This window comes from Zeugodacus cucurbitae, chromosome 4 (assembly GCF_028554725.1).
Source record: "Zeugodacus cucurbitae isolate PBARC_wt_2022May chromosome 4, idZeuCucr1.2, whole genome shotgun sequence".
Classification (NCBI taxonomy): Eukaryota; Metazoa; Arthropoda; class Insecta; order Diptera; family Tephritidae; genus Zeugodacus; species Zeugodacus cucurbitae.
Genome location: NC_071669.1, coordinates 72661215 through 72674364, shown reverse-complemented (window position 1 = coordinate 72674364; position 13150 = coordinate 72661215). Strand labels below are relative to the sequence as shown.

Genomic DNA, 13150 nt, shown 5'->3' with positions numbered 1-13150 from the left:
GTTTTCCTGCAATCGCCCATTCATTCATAATTGCGACGAGTGATCAGAGTATCAGCTGTTAGCAACCACTTGGCACAAATGAATGTCTTGCGATCTCTTAAGACTACATATATCAGCATATGCAACATACACACGCTAGTTAACATATTACACTTTTTTAGTTGGAAAATGTTGTGCAGTTGTGGCAATTATTATGTCTACTTTTGTTGTTGGGTGCCCCAAGCAATGCCGGAAAAGCTAAATTTACTCAAGGCACGAACAATTTATGAATGAGCTCGTAACGAAAGCTAAAGAAAGTAGTAGCAACCAACAACAACAACAACAAAACGTACAAAATGTACACACACATGAACATGTGAACATACATATGTATGTAACGGGTGATTTTTTTGAGGTTAGGATTTTCATGCATTAGTATTTGACAGATCACGTGGGATTTCAGACATGGTGTCAAAGAGAAAGATGCTCAGTATGCTTTGACATTTCATCATGAATAGACTTACTAACGAGCAACGCTTGCAAATCATTGAATTTTATTACCAAAATCAGTGTTCGGTTCGACAAATCGAAAAATCGACAAATCGACAAATTTTGTTCAGCGATGAGGCTCATTTCTGGTTGAATGGCTACGTAAATAAGCAAAATTGCCGCATTTGGGGTGAAGAGCAACCAGAAGCCGTTCAAGAACTGCCCATGCATCCCGAAAAATGCACTGTTTGGTGTGGTTTGTACGCTGGTGGAATCATTGGACCGTATTTTTTCAAAGATGCTGTTGGACGCAACGTTACGGTGAATGGCGATCGCTATCGTTCGATGCTAACAAACTTTTTGTTGCCAAAAATGGAAGAACTGAACTTGGTTGACATGTGGTTTCAACAAGATGGCGCTACATGCCACACAGCTCGCGATTCTATGGCCATTTTGAGGGAAAACTTCGGAGAACAATTCATCTCAAGAAATGGACCCGTAAGTTGGCCACCAAGATCATGCGATTTAACGCCTTTAGACTATTTTTTGTGGGGCTACGTCAAGTCTAAAGTCTACAGAAATAAGCCAGCAACTATTCCAGCTTTGGAAGACAACATTTCCGAAGAAATTCGGGCTATTCCGGCCGAAATGCTCGAAAAAGTTGCCCAAAATTGGACTTTCCGAATGGACCACCTAAGACGCAGCCGCGGTCAACATTTAAATGAAATTATCTTCAAAAAGTAAATGTCATGAACCAATCTAACGTTTCAAATAAAGAACCGATGATTTTGCAAATTTTATGCGTTTTTTTTTTAAAAAAAGTTATCAAGCTCTTAAAAAATCACCCTTTATGTATGTATGTACTTACGTAAAGTGACATAAAAAGATACCAACATTTACAACTGAGGCGTAAACTAGTTTGTTGTCTAATGAATTTGTTTAAAGGAAAAATGGAAAATTCGTGTTATTCACGCCGTTCGTAGATGTTAGTTACACGTTTGTAGTTCGGTCACCGCTAGTTACATTTGTGTGAAAATACATGCATATATACATATGTTTATAGGAAAATTATTTACAGGAAAATTAGCGGAAGACGTGGGTGGGAGGCCGCAATCAGCGGTGAAATTCAAAATTATAATAAATGTTAACCGGAAAAATTTTTAGTACTCAAAACTAAATGTATCTCGAACATACGCTTAACTGGGTTACACTAATTTGGGTTAAAGGGTTCAAAAATTTTGAAAATCATTGAAATCTAATTGCACTAAAAATGTTGGATCTCTAAAAATTTCCTTCTCGGACGATTATACTAAACAAAATATCCATGTAAAAACATCAAAAATATCGCCACCTTTCGAAACCAGATTAACTGATATTGTCTTTTTGTATTTTATGGGGTTAGGTGGGATTCAAAATATCAAAATTTGAGAAAAAATAAAAAAAAAAATTCTCCAAAAATCGGTCCAAATCGATCTGAGTAAAATTCGAAGAGATGCACCATTTGGAAGTTCCGCCCATCAGGCCACCTCAGTTTCAATATAAAACTTTAAACACGTTCACGTCAAAACTTAATTTTCTAAGTCGAGTCAAATTAGCTTTCAAATTTTGCACCCAACTCTAAAATAACATTATCAAGTTATTGAATTAAGAATTTTTATTTTACTATATTTTTATTTTATTTATGTTAAAAATATTTTTTCAGCCAATATATGAAGAAAATTGTACAAAAAAATAACCAGTTTTATCCATGTATTACTTGAGGATTTTCTCTAAAAAATAGGATGAAATAATTGCTAAGAGGCGCTCGTTCGTAGACGAATAATTTTTGTTTTGCAACGCCTCTCGAAATAGTCTCTTTTCAATTCCACACCAAAATTTATGCATTAAATCGCATGCGATTTGCAACAAAATTTCCAAAGTATGCTATCATTTGGATATTTATTATGCATTTAGCAACATACACACGTACACATGTTTATTTGGGTGTGTGTGTATGTGTGTCTGTGCTTGTTGCGTGTCAACATGATGCCACAGCGCGATGAGTGGGCTCACAATGGGGCCACAAGTACTTGAATGTGTTCAAAGTACGTTACCATGCCATTTTTATGAGCACTGCGCACCCACCACAACACCCACTGTCACCACCATAACAACAAAAAAAAAACAACAACAAACAGTAACACTATTGGCAACATTTCGTTTCGTTGCCGTTTTCATTCACAAAAGTCGAGTGTAAAGCGACACGACAAATAAACTATGTACAGATGTATGCATTTATACAAGGAGTAGGTTTGAATAAGTGGTTTTGTCTCGCCATACTAACTATAATAATAACAACAAAAACAAAAACACCAACAATTCATGTTACCAAATAAAGTATGTTGTTTGTGGCGAACATATGTACATATGTGTGTATGTTTGTATGCACATACATACTATTAGTGGAAGTGTGGCCTAACAACAATGTTGTTGGTGTTGACTATTTCTTTTTGCACAACTTTTTCCATTTTAATTAATGTACAACATGTGTATGCACATAGTGTACTACGTGTGTGCGGTGTGCAATATTTTTTACTTTTTCTCAGCTTGAAGACATTTCATTCACCGGCTCTCAGGCTTACATCAACGCTCTAATCTCACACTTAGTTAGTGCTAGTAACTAAATATGTATATACGTTTGTATGTTTGTATGTATTAAAGTATGAACAACTAAATGGAATGCTGTTTACTATGAAATAACTATATCTTATACATATATGTAGTTAACATTAACAGTAATTTTCATAAGCTCCATTAATGTGTTTAGCTGAGTAGTGTCAGTAGCAACCCGGTAGGAAATATATTGTTCGTGTAAGTGGAGGTGACACTTTTTGTAGAAAGTGCGCAGTGTTAAGTAACAGCATAATTACATTTACTACATTTACTTTCTACTATGTATATTCGTAGACCCTTTATAACTCGTAATGACAGTCACTTTACTTTAGTTTCATAAGATTTCCATTTTATGTCGAAAAATATATATATATATATATCTGTGTACTTGTAGCATCGCAATAATTGTAATGTTTCTCTTTAGTTGGTTTATTGTATTTGAAGCGTTTGCTTGAGGCGCCAAATTCCAGTGATAGCCAATGTGTGACCATCGCACTTCTTATTTGCATTACGAGTGCTTTCGTTATGAATGAAAAATTGCGCAAGTTTTCGGCAAACATTATTGCTACGATTATTCCACTGACCAAATATAAATATCTATTACATAAGCTATTAGGTCTACAACTTTGCTTCCGCCGTTTTCCAATAGATGTCTCTAGGGTCAAGCACTGGTCGATTAAATCGATTAAATTGTTTTATATCGATCTTGGACATTTGTGTCAACATTAACCCAACAAAATATGTGTAGAAATCTGTTTGCATCCCAAACTTATTCTCAACGGAAAATGTCACTTTTTGAGCCGAATACTCGACATTTGCGTGAAATTTTGCTTTTCTTTTTTAATTCCAAGAAAAGTACGGCTGAGGCTCATCGACATTTGTAACCGTTTTTATACAAAAAAAACGGCGGAAGCAAAGTTGTAGGTCTAATATATAGCTAAGCTTAATTTCAGACCGACCGTGCCTAGTAAACGACAGGGCCCACTTGTATACCTTCCAACTACCGATATTCATTACCACAATCCGATCGTGTAAGACGTAATATAAGTGTTCGTCCTGAAACTGTAAACGGGAGAGTCACATCAATCTCTGTGATTTATGGCATCTGATTAATAGAAGAAGTAAGTATTGATCGTTTGCCAGTCCAAACAATATTGTCCAGACGCGAGTACCAGCATAAATAAACTCACAATATTATAATCTTAAGAACAATAATGTCGAAACATAAACAAAATATAAATCCTAAAAAAAGGGATTCCATATGTACTCGTTCAAGAGAGCCAAGAAAAAATGTTAATATTTATTTCTAAAGGGTTCGCGCACGGGATTAGTCACATGGTCGTGTATTGTTGCGTACTGAGTCTGGTTCGAGCACGAATAGCCATCAAATAGACATCCATCCAGAGGTTTTAAGGATAATAAGGATAAACTGTTAAATTTAAAAAACTTATTTTCTCCGAATTGTCAAATAAATACTTTTATGCGATGATATGAACCACATTTTTTACATCAAAGCCGCTCTAACAGCAACCCCTGTGACGTGTCGTATTATGGAAGATTTGTAATGAAAATAATTGCAATTTTTCACGTATGCAAGTATGTGCTTACAAAGGTTCATTCATAAAATACCTCGAAGCTTTCTAAAACCGGTGTTTGACAAAGAGGAGGTTGATCATATACATACATGAAGTGCTGGCGGACCGGCTTGCAAATGACACAGGCATACAGTCGTCGCAAAAATTAAATAACATAAGTGTGTCTGGATGGGTTTCTCAACGGTTACGTTCGACTGATATACAGGGTTGCTCAGTAGAGAAGCTAAAGCGTTATTGATTTGATGCATTTAGCTGTCGATCGCTCAAGGATGTGGATAGGTTTATTTTCAGACCGAAACTAAAAATTAAAATATCGAGCCAACATCTTCAAGTCTCAGCTAGGTGATTGTAAAAGGGATTCATTATGATACAAAGGGAATTATTGCTGCCATTTGCCAACTGAAAGTGGATTTTTAGACTTTTATTCTTTTGGGTCATGCGATTCGATCATCATAGCAAAATAAAGATTTTCCTATCAACCCAATATCTGAGCGATATAGCGATATGGGAGCACCTAAATTAGGAAATGATGTATAAATAAGAATTTATCAGACTTGTTGTATGAAAATATATACATAAAAATGTACGAAGCCTATGTTTATATATATTTCTATAAACAAAAGAACACACACACAGATTATCTAAATATTAGCAAAGTATCTAATTTGTTTACACATATCTTAAATATACACAAGGTACATGGTAATGCGTGGCAATAAATATAATAAGGCGAGCAAGCACAGGGAGGGCAAACCTGTTGCTCGTATATAATTGCTGGCATGGAAAATAAACACGTCGATAATGAAAATTTAAAAGTAACATAAGAAAATTCAATAGCAATTTGATTTATCGAGGCGTTAGGCAGATTAAACAATTAGTGCAAAAATACTCGCCGCCGAAATAAACAAATACATAAAATGGATAGTAAACATTTGCACCTCGTTTCACTTAATTGGAATGATTACCTAACCTGAAATGATTGGCTTCGCATTTCGGGCATATTAAGAACGAAGGCTTAGTTTGACGTAATTAAATACAAAATCCAATATCTGTTTCTTTGCTACTCAAACTATTTTTTATTCATTTCTCATAGGCGGTACAAATGTCTTACACCTCTCTAACATTTCTATGTTCAATGTCGTCTAATTTGTATATACTTAAAATCACTTTAGCATTTGTTTCATTAATGACAATTAATATTCGTACATATATCTCTACAAAATGGTTTAAATTAAATTGAGAATTATTTTTGCTCATCATCGGAGGACAGATACTGATCGCTGTAGTCGTAGACATCGTCGAGTGATAAAAGAATTTGAATTGCTTTGATGATGTAATCTTCGCTGCTATTCGGCTGAATTGGCGAGGGATTCAGAGCACGCTTCTGCATCAGCCACTCCAAACGCTTACGCAGGTCCAGCATCACTTTCGCCGTGCCGGGATCGCATTTGAAGTAGTAGGTGCGTGCCACAGATATGTAAAACACTTTATGCTCGGTATAGCCAGTCTCGACGCCGTCGCCGAAGATGATCAAGGCCATGGGGAAGACCATGGTGGCATCCAAAAGGAAAACGCTCGACGACTTCTGTTTTTGAAAGTATACAAAATAGTGCGAATCAAAGGAAGCTTCATTACTGTTCACAGAGGATGGATGGAAGCTGATACGACGCTCCTCGGGCGTGGAGAGATGTTGTATGGCGTTGACATGATTCTTGGTGCGACGCACCTTACTTAAGTACGCCATGTTTGGATAGAGTCCCGCAGCGATGATGGCGCGCAACAAGGGAATATTATTGGAATTCTCATTGGAAGATTTGGCGTTGCAAGAACCGGATTCGGTGAAGCTTGCTGCACGCAGTAAACTGGCGAATTGGCGTTTCATTTCCTCCAGCTGTTGCAGTGTGCCGATATTTAAGAAGTTTTTGTAGCAAAAGTCGCGCTCTGAGCCATCTTGTAGCGTCTCGCGATAATTGAGCATCACATTGTCGATTAGCAGATGATCACTTCTCTTGTTGGCGGAGAGATCACGCTTGACGCGATCAACGTCCTTCTCTTTTCCAAGTGGCGTGTAAAATGGTGATTTGAATGAGAGCCCCGCAGCCACCGTGGTAATGGGGTCCATACAACGAAATAGCGCGGACATAACAAGCATCTTACCGATTTGTGGATCGACCGGTAAACGTGCTAAATGCATGCCCAGTGGTGTTAAAGTGCCTTCCGTATCCAAAGCATTGATGCGTTTCAACAAATTTATACCATTCACAATGGCCTGATTATCTGGCGCCGACATGAGGGTATTCAAGAAGAGATTCACATCTTTTATGTGCAACATTTTCAAATTCAATATGGTGGATTCCAGTTTGCAGCGCTTTATTTCGGGTACGATTTGGTCGATCATTGTTTTTTCACGTGCGCGACTAAAGAGATTATAACAAATGCCGGGTTGCACACGCCCAGCACGACCCTTGCGTTGCTGCGAATTGGCCTTTGTGACCCACGTCTCTTCGAGTGTCTGCAAATTGGCCTCCACATTGTAATTATTCGTCTTCATGCGTCCACAGTTGATCACGTAGACCACATCGTCAATGGTGACCGAAGTCTCCGCCACTGTGGTGGAGAGTATTATTTTTCGTATGCCCGGAGGAGAGGGCTGAAAAATGTTCTTCTGAAACATTGTCGGCATCATGGAGTGTAAGGGATACACTTGTATCTTGCGGGAGTAACGTTGACCGATCGGCAAGGTGGGGTTCAGCAGAATAGAATTAAGTTTAGATATTTTATCATAGCCCGGCAGGAAGACCAAAATAGCGCCAGGTGGCTTGGTATCACAAATGTAGAAAATTAAATGCTCCAGGAATTGTAGATTTTCGCAACCCTCCGAGTCAGTGCAACGTAAGGACTGTAGCACTTGGGAATCGTATTTGTCCTTGATCTGACGCAAATACGGTTCCATCATTGTCATATACGCATAATCGTTGGCGTTCTGACGGATGAACTGTTTGCCATGATGGCGCGGCTTATTTCTAGCACACTCGTGTGGATTATTGCGAAAACGCGTGAAGCCAGTCTCTTGTATAATGTCTTCCAAATAATTCACCTTCACCGGAAACATTGTGCCCTCAATGTAGATCGTACAGCAATTATTGAAATAGGCGCTGAATTCCTGCTCCGAAACTGTGGCACTCATTAGTATCACCTTCAGATTCGGACGATGAGGCAATATGATTTTGAACAGGGCCAACAATAGATCTGTCTCGACACCCCGCTCATGTATCTCGTCTATGATAACAACATTAACGGCATTCATCAGTGGATCGGTCTGCAGCTTTTGCAGTAGCACACCTGTGGTGCAGTACAAAATGGAACCACTGTCACGTGGCAATTCACTCTCCAAACGTATTTGATAGCCGACCGAGACACGCAGTTTTTCAAGCCGCTCGTAGGCCACACGTTCGGCAACCGTTACGGCGGAAATACGACGCGGTTGTGTGCACACCACATGACACTGCGAACCACGGTTGTTAAAGATGTAATCGTCCAGAATGAGTTGTGGCACCTGTGTGGTCTTGCCACAACCCGTACTACCCACAATTAGTAGCACTTGGTTTTCTTTGATCGCCGCTAATATGCGTTCACTCTGCTTCATAGTCGGCAATTTAAGGCGTTGTTCATAACGCTGCTGAAACTCTGGATCGCGTTCCTTCGCCAACACTTCGGATTTGTAGCGTTGATTCTGGAATTCATTGTCCTGCAGCTCCACACTAACTGACTTCGTACTCAGAATGAAGTCCTCGAAGTCGGCGCATAGCAAATGGCGAAATTGCGTCTCAAAATCTTTCAACACCTTCTCATCTTCACAGCTCTGTTCGAAACGACGCAAGCTCTCTTCAACCTTCGCCAACACGGTTTGTGGAACACTCACACAGGGACCCAATCTAATCGTGGGCGTGTCTGTGTTCGATTGTTTCTTTTTCGAGAGGTTACGATAGAACATTCCGATGTCGCGTCCGCGCATTCCTGGCGGATGGCGAGTGCGATCTCTGACATTGCGGTCCATTTTGAATTTTTCAAATCTGCAAAGAGCGTATTTTTACGTACACACACAAATAAATTTATAAACCAAACAAGAATAAATGGCGAAACACAAAAAAAAAACGGCCAAAATTTACAATGCAAAAATTTTCCTAACAACAAATTTTTCTAAAGAAAATTGTCAGCGAAGAAGTAAGTTATGTAAAATGGAATTACGATTTTTTTTTTTATATGAGTTGCCAACTCAAGAATACTACTTGTATATAGAACGTATGCATGCCCAGACGATGCTTGTAACCCGAAACGGTGTCCCAAAAACTATTCGAATAACTCTCCGGAACTGAAAACCTCCAGAGAAGGCTCTAATCACAGCTTCTGAGAACGAATGAATGAATAAAAGGCGACAGACGACAAGGAAAAACAACAGCATTAACTGACTCCCATTGGGAGAATTGCATGAAACTCGAAATCACCGACAGTCCAAACAAAAACTGATCTCTAAGTAAAAAGTAAACTTGCATGAGCATAAACACACACACACACACACACGCACACACATATGTAAGTGTAAATGGTTACAAGGTTGTCCCCCACAATCAGCAGCAACAACTTTTAGAAAACACCTCACCAACTGGGCATATCTCTTTAATGATGCACAAAAAATAATTGCTTGCGGTACTCGTACGTATGTATGCGTGTATTTTAGTTTCAGTTTGTTTGAGAAATAAATTGAACGCCTGCCAGACGGTAATGAGACACTAGACCACTTCACTCTTCGCTCTCCACATTCATGCCTTCATTCATTCATTAACTAAAATTGATTCATTAAAATCCGCGAACAACTTTTGCGTATGCGTTGCATTGGCCTCTAACGGCACACACACACTCATGTTTGTATGTGTGTGTGTGTGTGTCTACATTGAGTAGAGCGCCAAGAAAGCAATCATTCATTATGCGAGTATTTTGGGAAGTCAATGACACTTTTCACGCTAATTTCATTTAGATTTATTTAGTTTAGCATTCATTGGCTCGCTAATGCTTTATTCAGCATTTTAGGTTTTCATAGGCGCTTCTTAGTGTCGCTTATTCATCGTCATCGGCGAATGTTTTGATGTTGTTCGTTATTGGCAACGATTTATCTGCCAACTAATTGGCAATGGGAACCTCAAATGCACGATCGAATTATTTAAATTCTACGGTACGTATTTATATTTTTAGTTTTTTTATGATTTTAGTATGAAACAATATAAGTTATAGTCTATGCAGAGCTATAACTATACAACTATTTCCACAATAATAGTAAAATCTTAGTGTAACGAAAAAATATTGAAAAAATTTCAATTTTTAAATATAAAACACCTCCTCTTTGCATATGTAAAATATATATGTATTCCACATTAAAGGCATTTTCAGCCATAGTAAATTTGAATATGTACATACATACAAGTGTAATATCGCCCACGCCACACCCTTTATAGAGCGTGTGAAGAGTGACTGTGGGGCATCTTTCGGTCAACCTACTCAATACTATCTACAACAAATACAATAATAAAATAATGCAGCCTTATGAATGAGTTATCCACGCCGTACATCTAATTAGCATGAGATTACGGTTGAAATACTCACACCGGTATTTTTTATTTACGATTGTTGAATATTTGTGTAATAACTTTGGAAATTACGAGCTGATACATATAAAACAATATGTGAATTATGATTATGTAGTTTGCATAAATTATGCTCCATGGTTTTAGGGCGTGAGTACTGCGCTCGCCACGCGCCCTCAAAGGAAAACTAAGAGGATTGGCGATAGGGCTTAATGCATTAGTGTTGTTTCTTGAAACAATCCACATAGAAATCCATTAGCTATCGATGTGAAGTTTTAAACTTAATTATCATAGTAATTATTGCTATTGATTCAATTGCTTCATTAGTGATGCTTTAAAAGTTTTATTTTCATAATTTTCATAGATTTCCATGGTTGACATTTTCTTACAGGGTCGACAGTCGACAACCTGTTCTTTTATAGTTTAGGGTTGCGTTGGCGTAGGCTGAGAAAATAGCAAGACGACAATATTCATTTTCATTATTTTCGGTTATACAAGTTTCCATATATTGAGCTTTTCGACGAGTTCACAATCATTTTTAATAAACTTATGCAAATATGCTTGAATTCGCCGAATAGTGGTTTTGTGGGAATTTTCTACAACAATACCTCCGTAGGTGATAAGTATCTGATATGTATCTTGAATTTATATATTTTTGCATTATTAGACATTTTGTTTAGTTGATTGATTTAGTTAAATAGTAACAAACTTAATATATGCATAAGACATAAATTAATATTATTTCTTTTAATTCGCAAATATAATTTTGATTTATCAATGCATCGAAAACAATATAAAACAAAAATTAAAATTTTTACATGATCGATTGAAGTTAAACTAAAAACTTAAATTTGTTAACAAATTGAACACACCGCATATATCTACATATAAGCAAAGCGAAATAAAAATGCGGAATTGCTGATCGCGTTGCCACCAACGCGACGACCCACTTTTGTAATTTTAGACTTTTCTGTGTTGCTTTGATATGAATTTTTAGTAACTTCCGGTCACATTTCCGTCCAAAATTGGTACAAAAGTGTTATCGTATGTATGTATTCATACATATTTATACACACATATGTACTAGTGCGACTCGCACTAATTGAGTGACACATACACATGTCACCACCAAAGCAAAATAAGCAGAACATTTTCTTCTGGTTTTGCATTTCAAAAGAATTTTATAAAAGTAAGCAAAATAATTGTTTCATATTATATTTAAAGTTTGATTAAATAATTGCCTTGTTATTATTGGTTTAAAAAGTGCTAAACAGTTTTTTTTCTTTTTCGTATTCCACAAAATATATACGTTCCAAACAAAAAAACTTTTTAAATCACGTATAATTTTTTTTTTTAATTTAGCCAGAAATTATGAAAAAAAACGGAATTTCTTGTTTAAAACAAAAAAATAGTAATATACATTGATATTTAAATAATTACTTTAAAATAAGTAACGAGGGCAACCAAATTTAGTGCTTTTTTGTGCGAAATAATCCGTTACATACAACATTTGATCTGCGTAACAACAATAACATAAATGTTAAAACTATTGGATAATATATTAGGTATGGATCAGTGAAAAACCAAACTTTGCGTAAAGCTTATTCTCTTTAAACGTTGATTGAATTTGATAACCCCACTGATATCGTGTTTTGAAATATACAAATGTATACAACAATAACAAATATTGAAACAAAACATTTTGTTCATAAGGAAATTTAAAGAAAATTGCAATATAAATTGATAGAATACCACTTCGGTGTAAACTCTTTCCAGATATAAATAGATAATGAGAAACATAATTTTTTGAATATAGGCAATAGAATTAATTGGTAAAAAGCCTTCCCTAAAAAAAAACGGCCTTCCCTCAACATGTATCATCATCTTTTATATCACCGTGATTCACTTATCCGCGGATTTGAAGTATTTTAGTAAACTAGTAATTGATTACAATAAATCATATTACTATTCCTAACACTGACCAGCTCTATTTCCTCATCAGATAAAATGTACTGATATGAATGGAAATGTCCAAATCTAACAGATATACGTACATCTGAAATTCTCAGTACCCAATAAACACTAACCTAAAACACACCTATCGGTATAGAGATACAAAAATATGTAAACATATTAGTAACAACTTCAATAGCACCAGTCAATGCATAAATGTAGTACCTATGAGAGTAAACTGGCGGCGCGCTTCGCTTTCTGGAAGCAAATACAATCAATATTGCGATGTGAACAGCCGCAGATATAGAAAACGTGCCACACCTGTGTATAAAATTAAATATTATCACATAAATAACGAAACTCTAATGAACTCACTTTATATTTAAATTAAATGCATAGGATATTTATTTTTATTCAATTTCGGCAGCACATTTTTCTCATAAATATTTGCGAAAAGCGAAACTTTTATACAGTGTTATAAACAGCTGATTATTGTGTACGTATCAGTCAGTGATGCCACTTTTTCAATACATCATTAATTTATTGGTATGCACTGAACGCACCTTAAGTTTAGTTCTCCCACTGGTGCAATTATCAATGTATTAAATTTAACTTTTTATATCAAAATACTAAATATAACCTAAATACTAAATATATAAAAATTTAATTTATAGATAAATTATGTAAATTTCTTTAATTATATTCAATTTCATATAAACACTTATTAAAAAATTAAATAAAGTTTTAAATATTAGTACTTTCGAGTGTTAATACATATTTAATTATCTTAAAATATATATTTAAGTATGTCTTTTATAATAAAGTAGTGTGATTGCATACTAA

General features: G+C 36.2%; 2 protein-coding genes across 3 annotated transcripts in view; both read right to left on the bottom strand.

Annotated features, from left to right (window-relative positions):
* Positions 1-13150, bottom strand: part of LOC105211776 (eukaryotic translation initiation factor 5B) — a 45016-nt gene that overhangs the window by 28034 nt on the left and 3832 nt on the right. The gene's annotated exons all lie outside the window — the stretch shown is intronic.
* Positions 5766-12837, bottom strand: LOC105211761 (ATP-dependent DNA/RNA helicase DHX36). 2 transcript variants are annotated; one of them, XM_011183375.3, is made up of 3 exons: positions 12683-12837; positions 12533-12628; positions 5766-8788 (listed from the first exon to the last, which is right to left on the bottom strand). In XM_011183375.3, exon 3 carries the CDS (start codon positions 8770-8772, stop codon positions 5959-5961), a length of 2814 nt encoding a protein of 937 aa, XP_011181677.2. In that variant the 5' UTR covers positions 8773-8788; positions 12533-12628; positions 12683-12837; the 3' UTR covers positions 5766-5958. The 2 variants fall into 2 exon arrangements, with proteins under 2 accessions (XP_011181677.2, XP_011181684.2); XM_011183382.3 differs by lacking the exon at positions 12533-12628 and having other exon boundaries at positions 12683-12793.

What these genes read in the sequence shown, in the direction of transcription:
- LOC105211761 (XM_011183375.3), bottom strand. Translation starts at nt 8,772, where the DNA reads ATGGACCGCAATGTCAGAGATCGCACTCGCCATCCGCCAGGAATGCGC.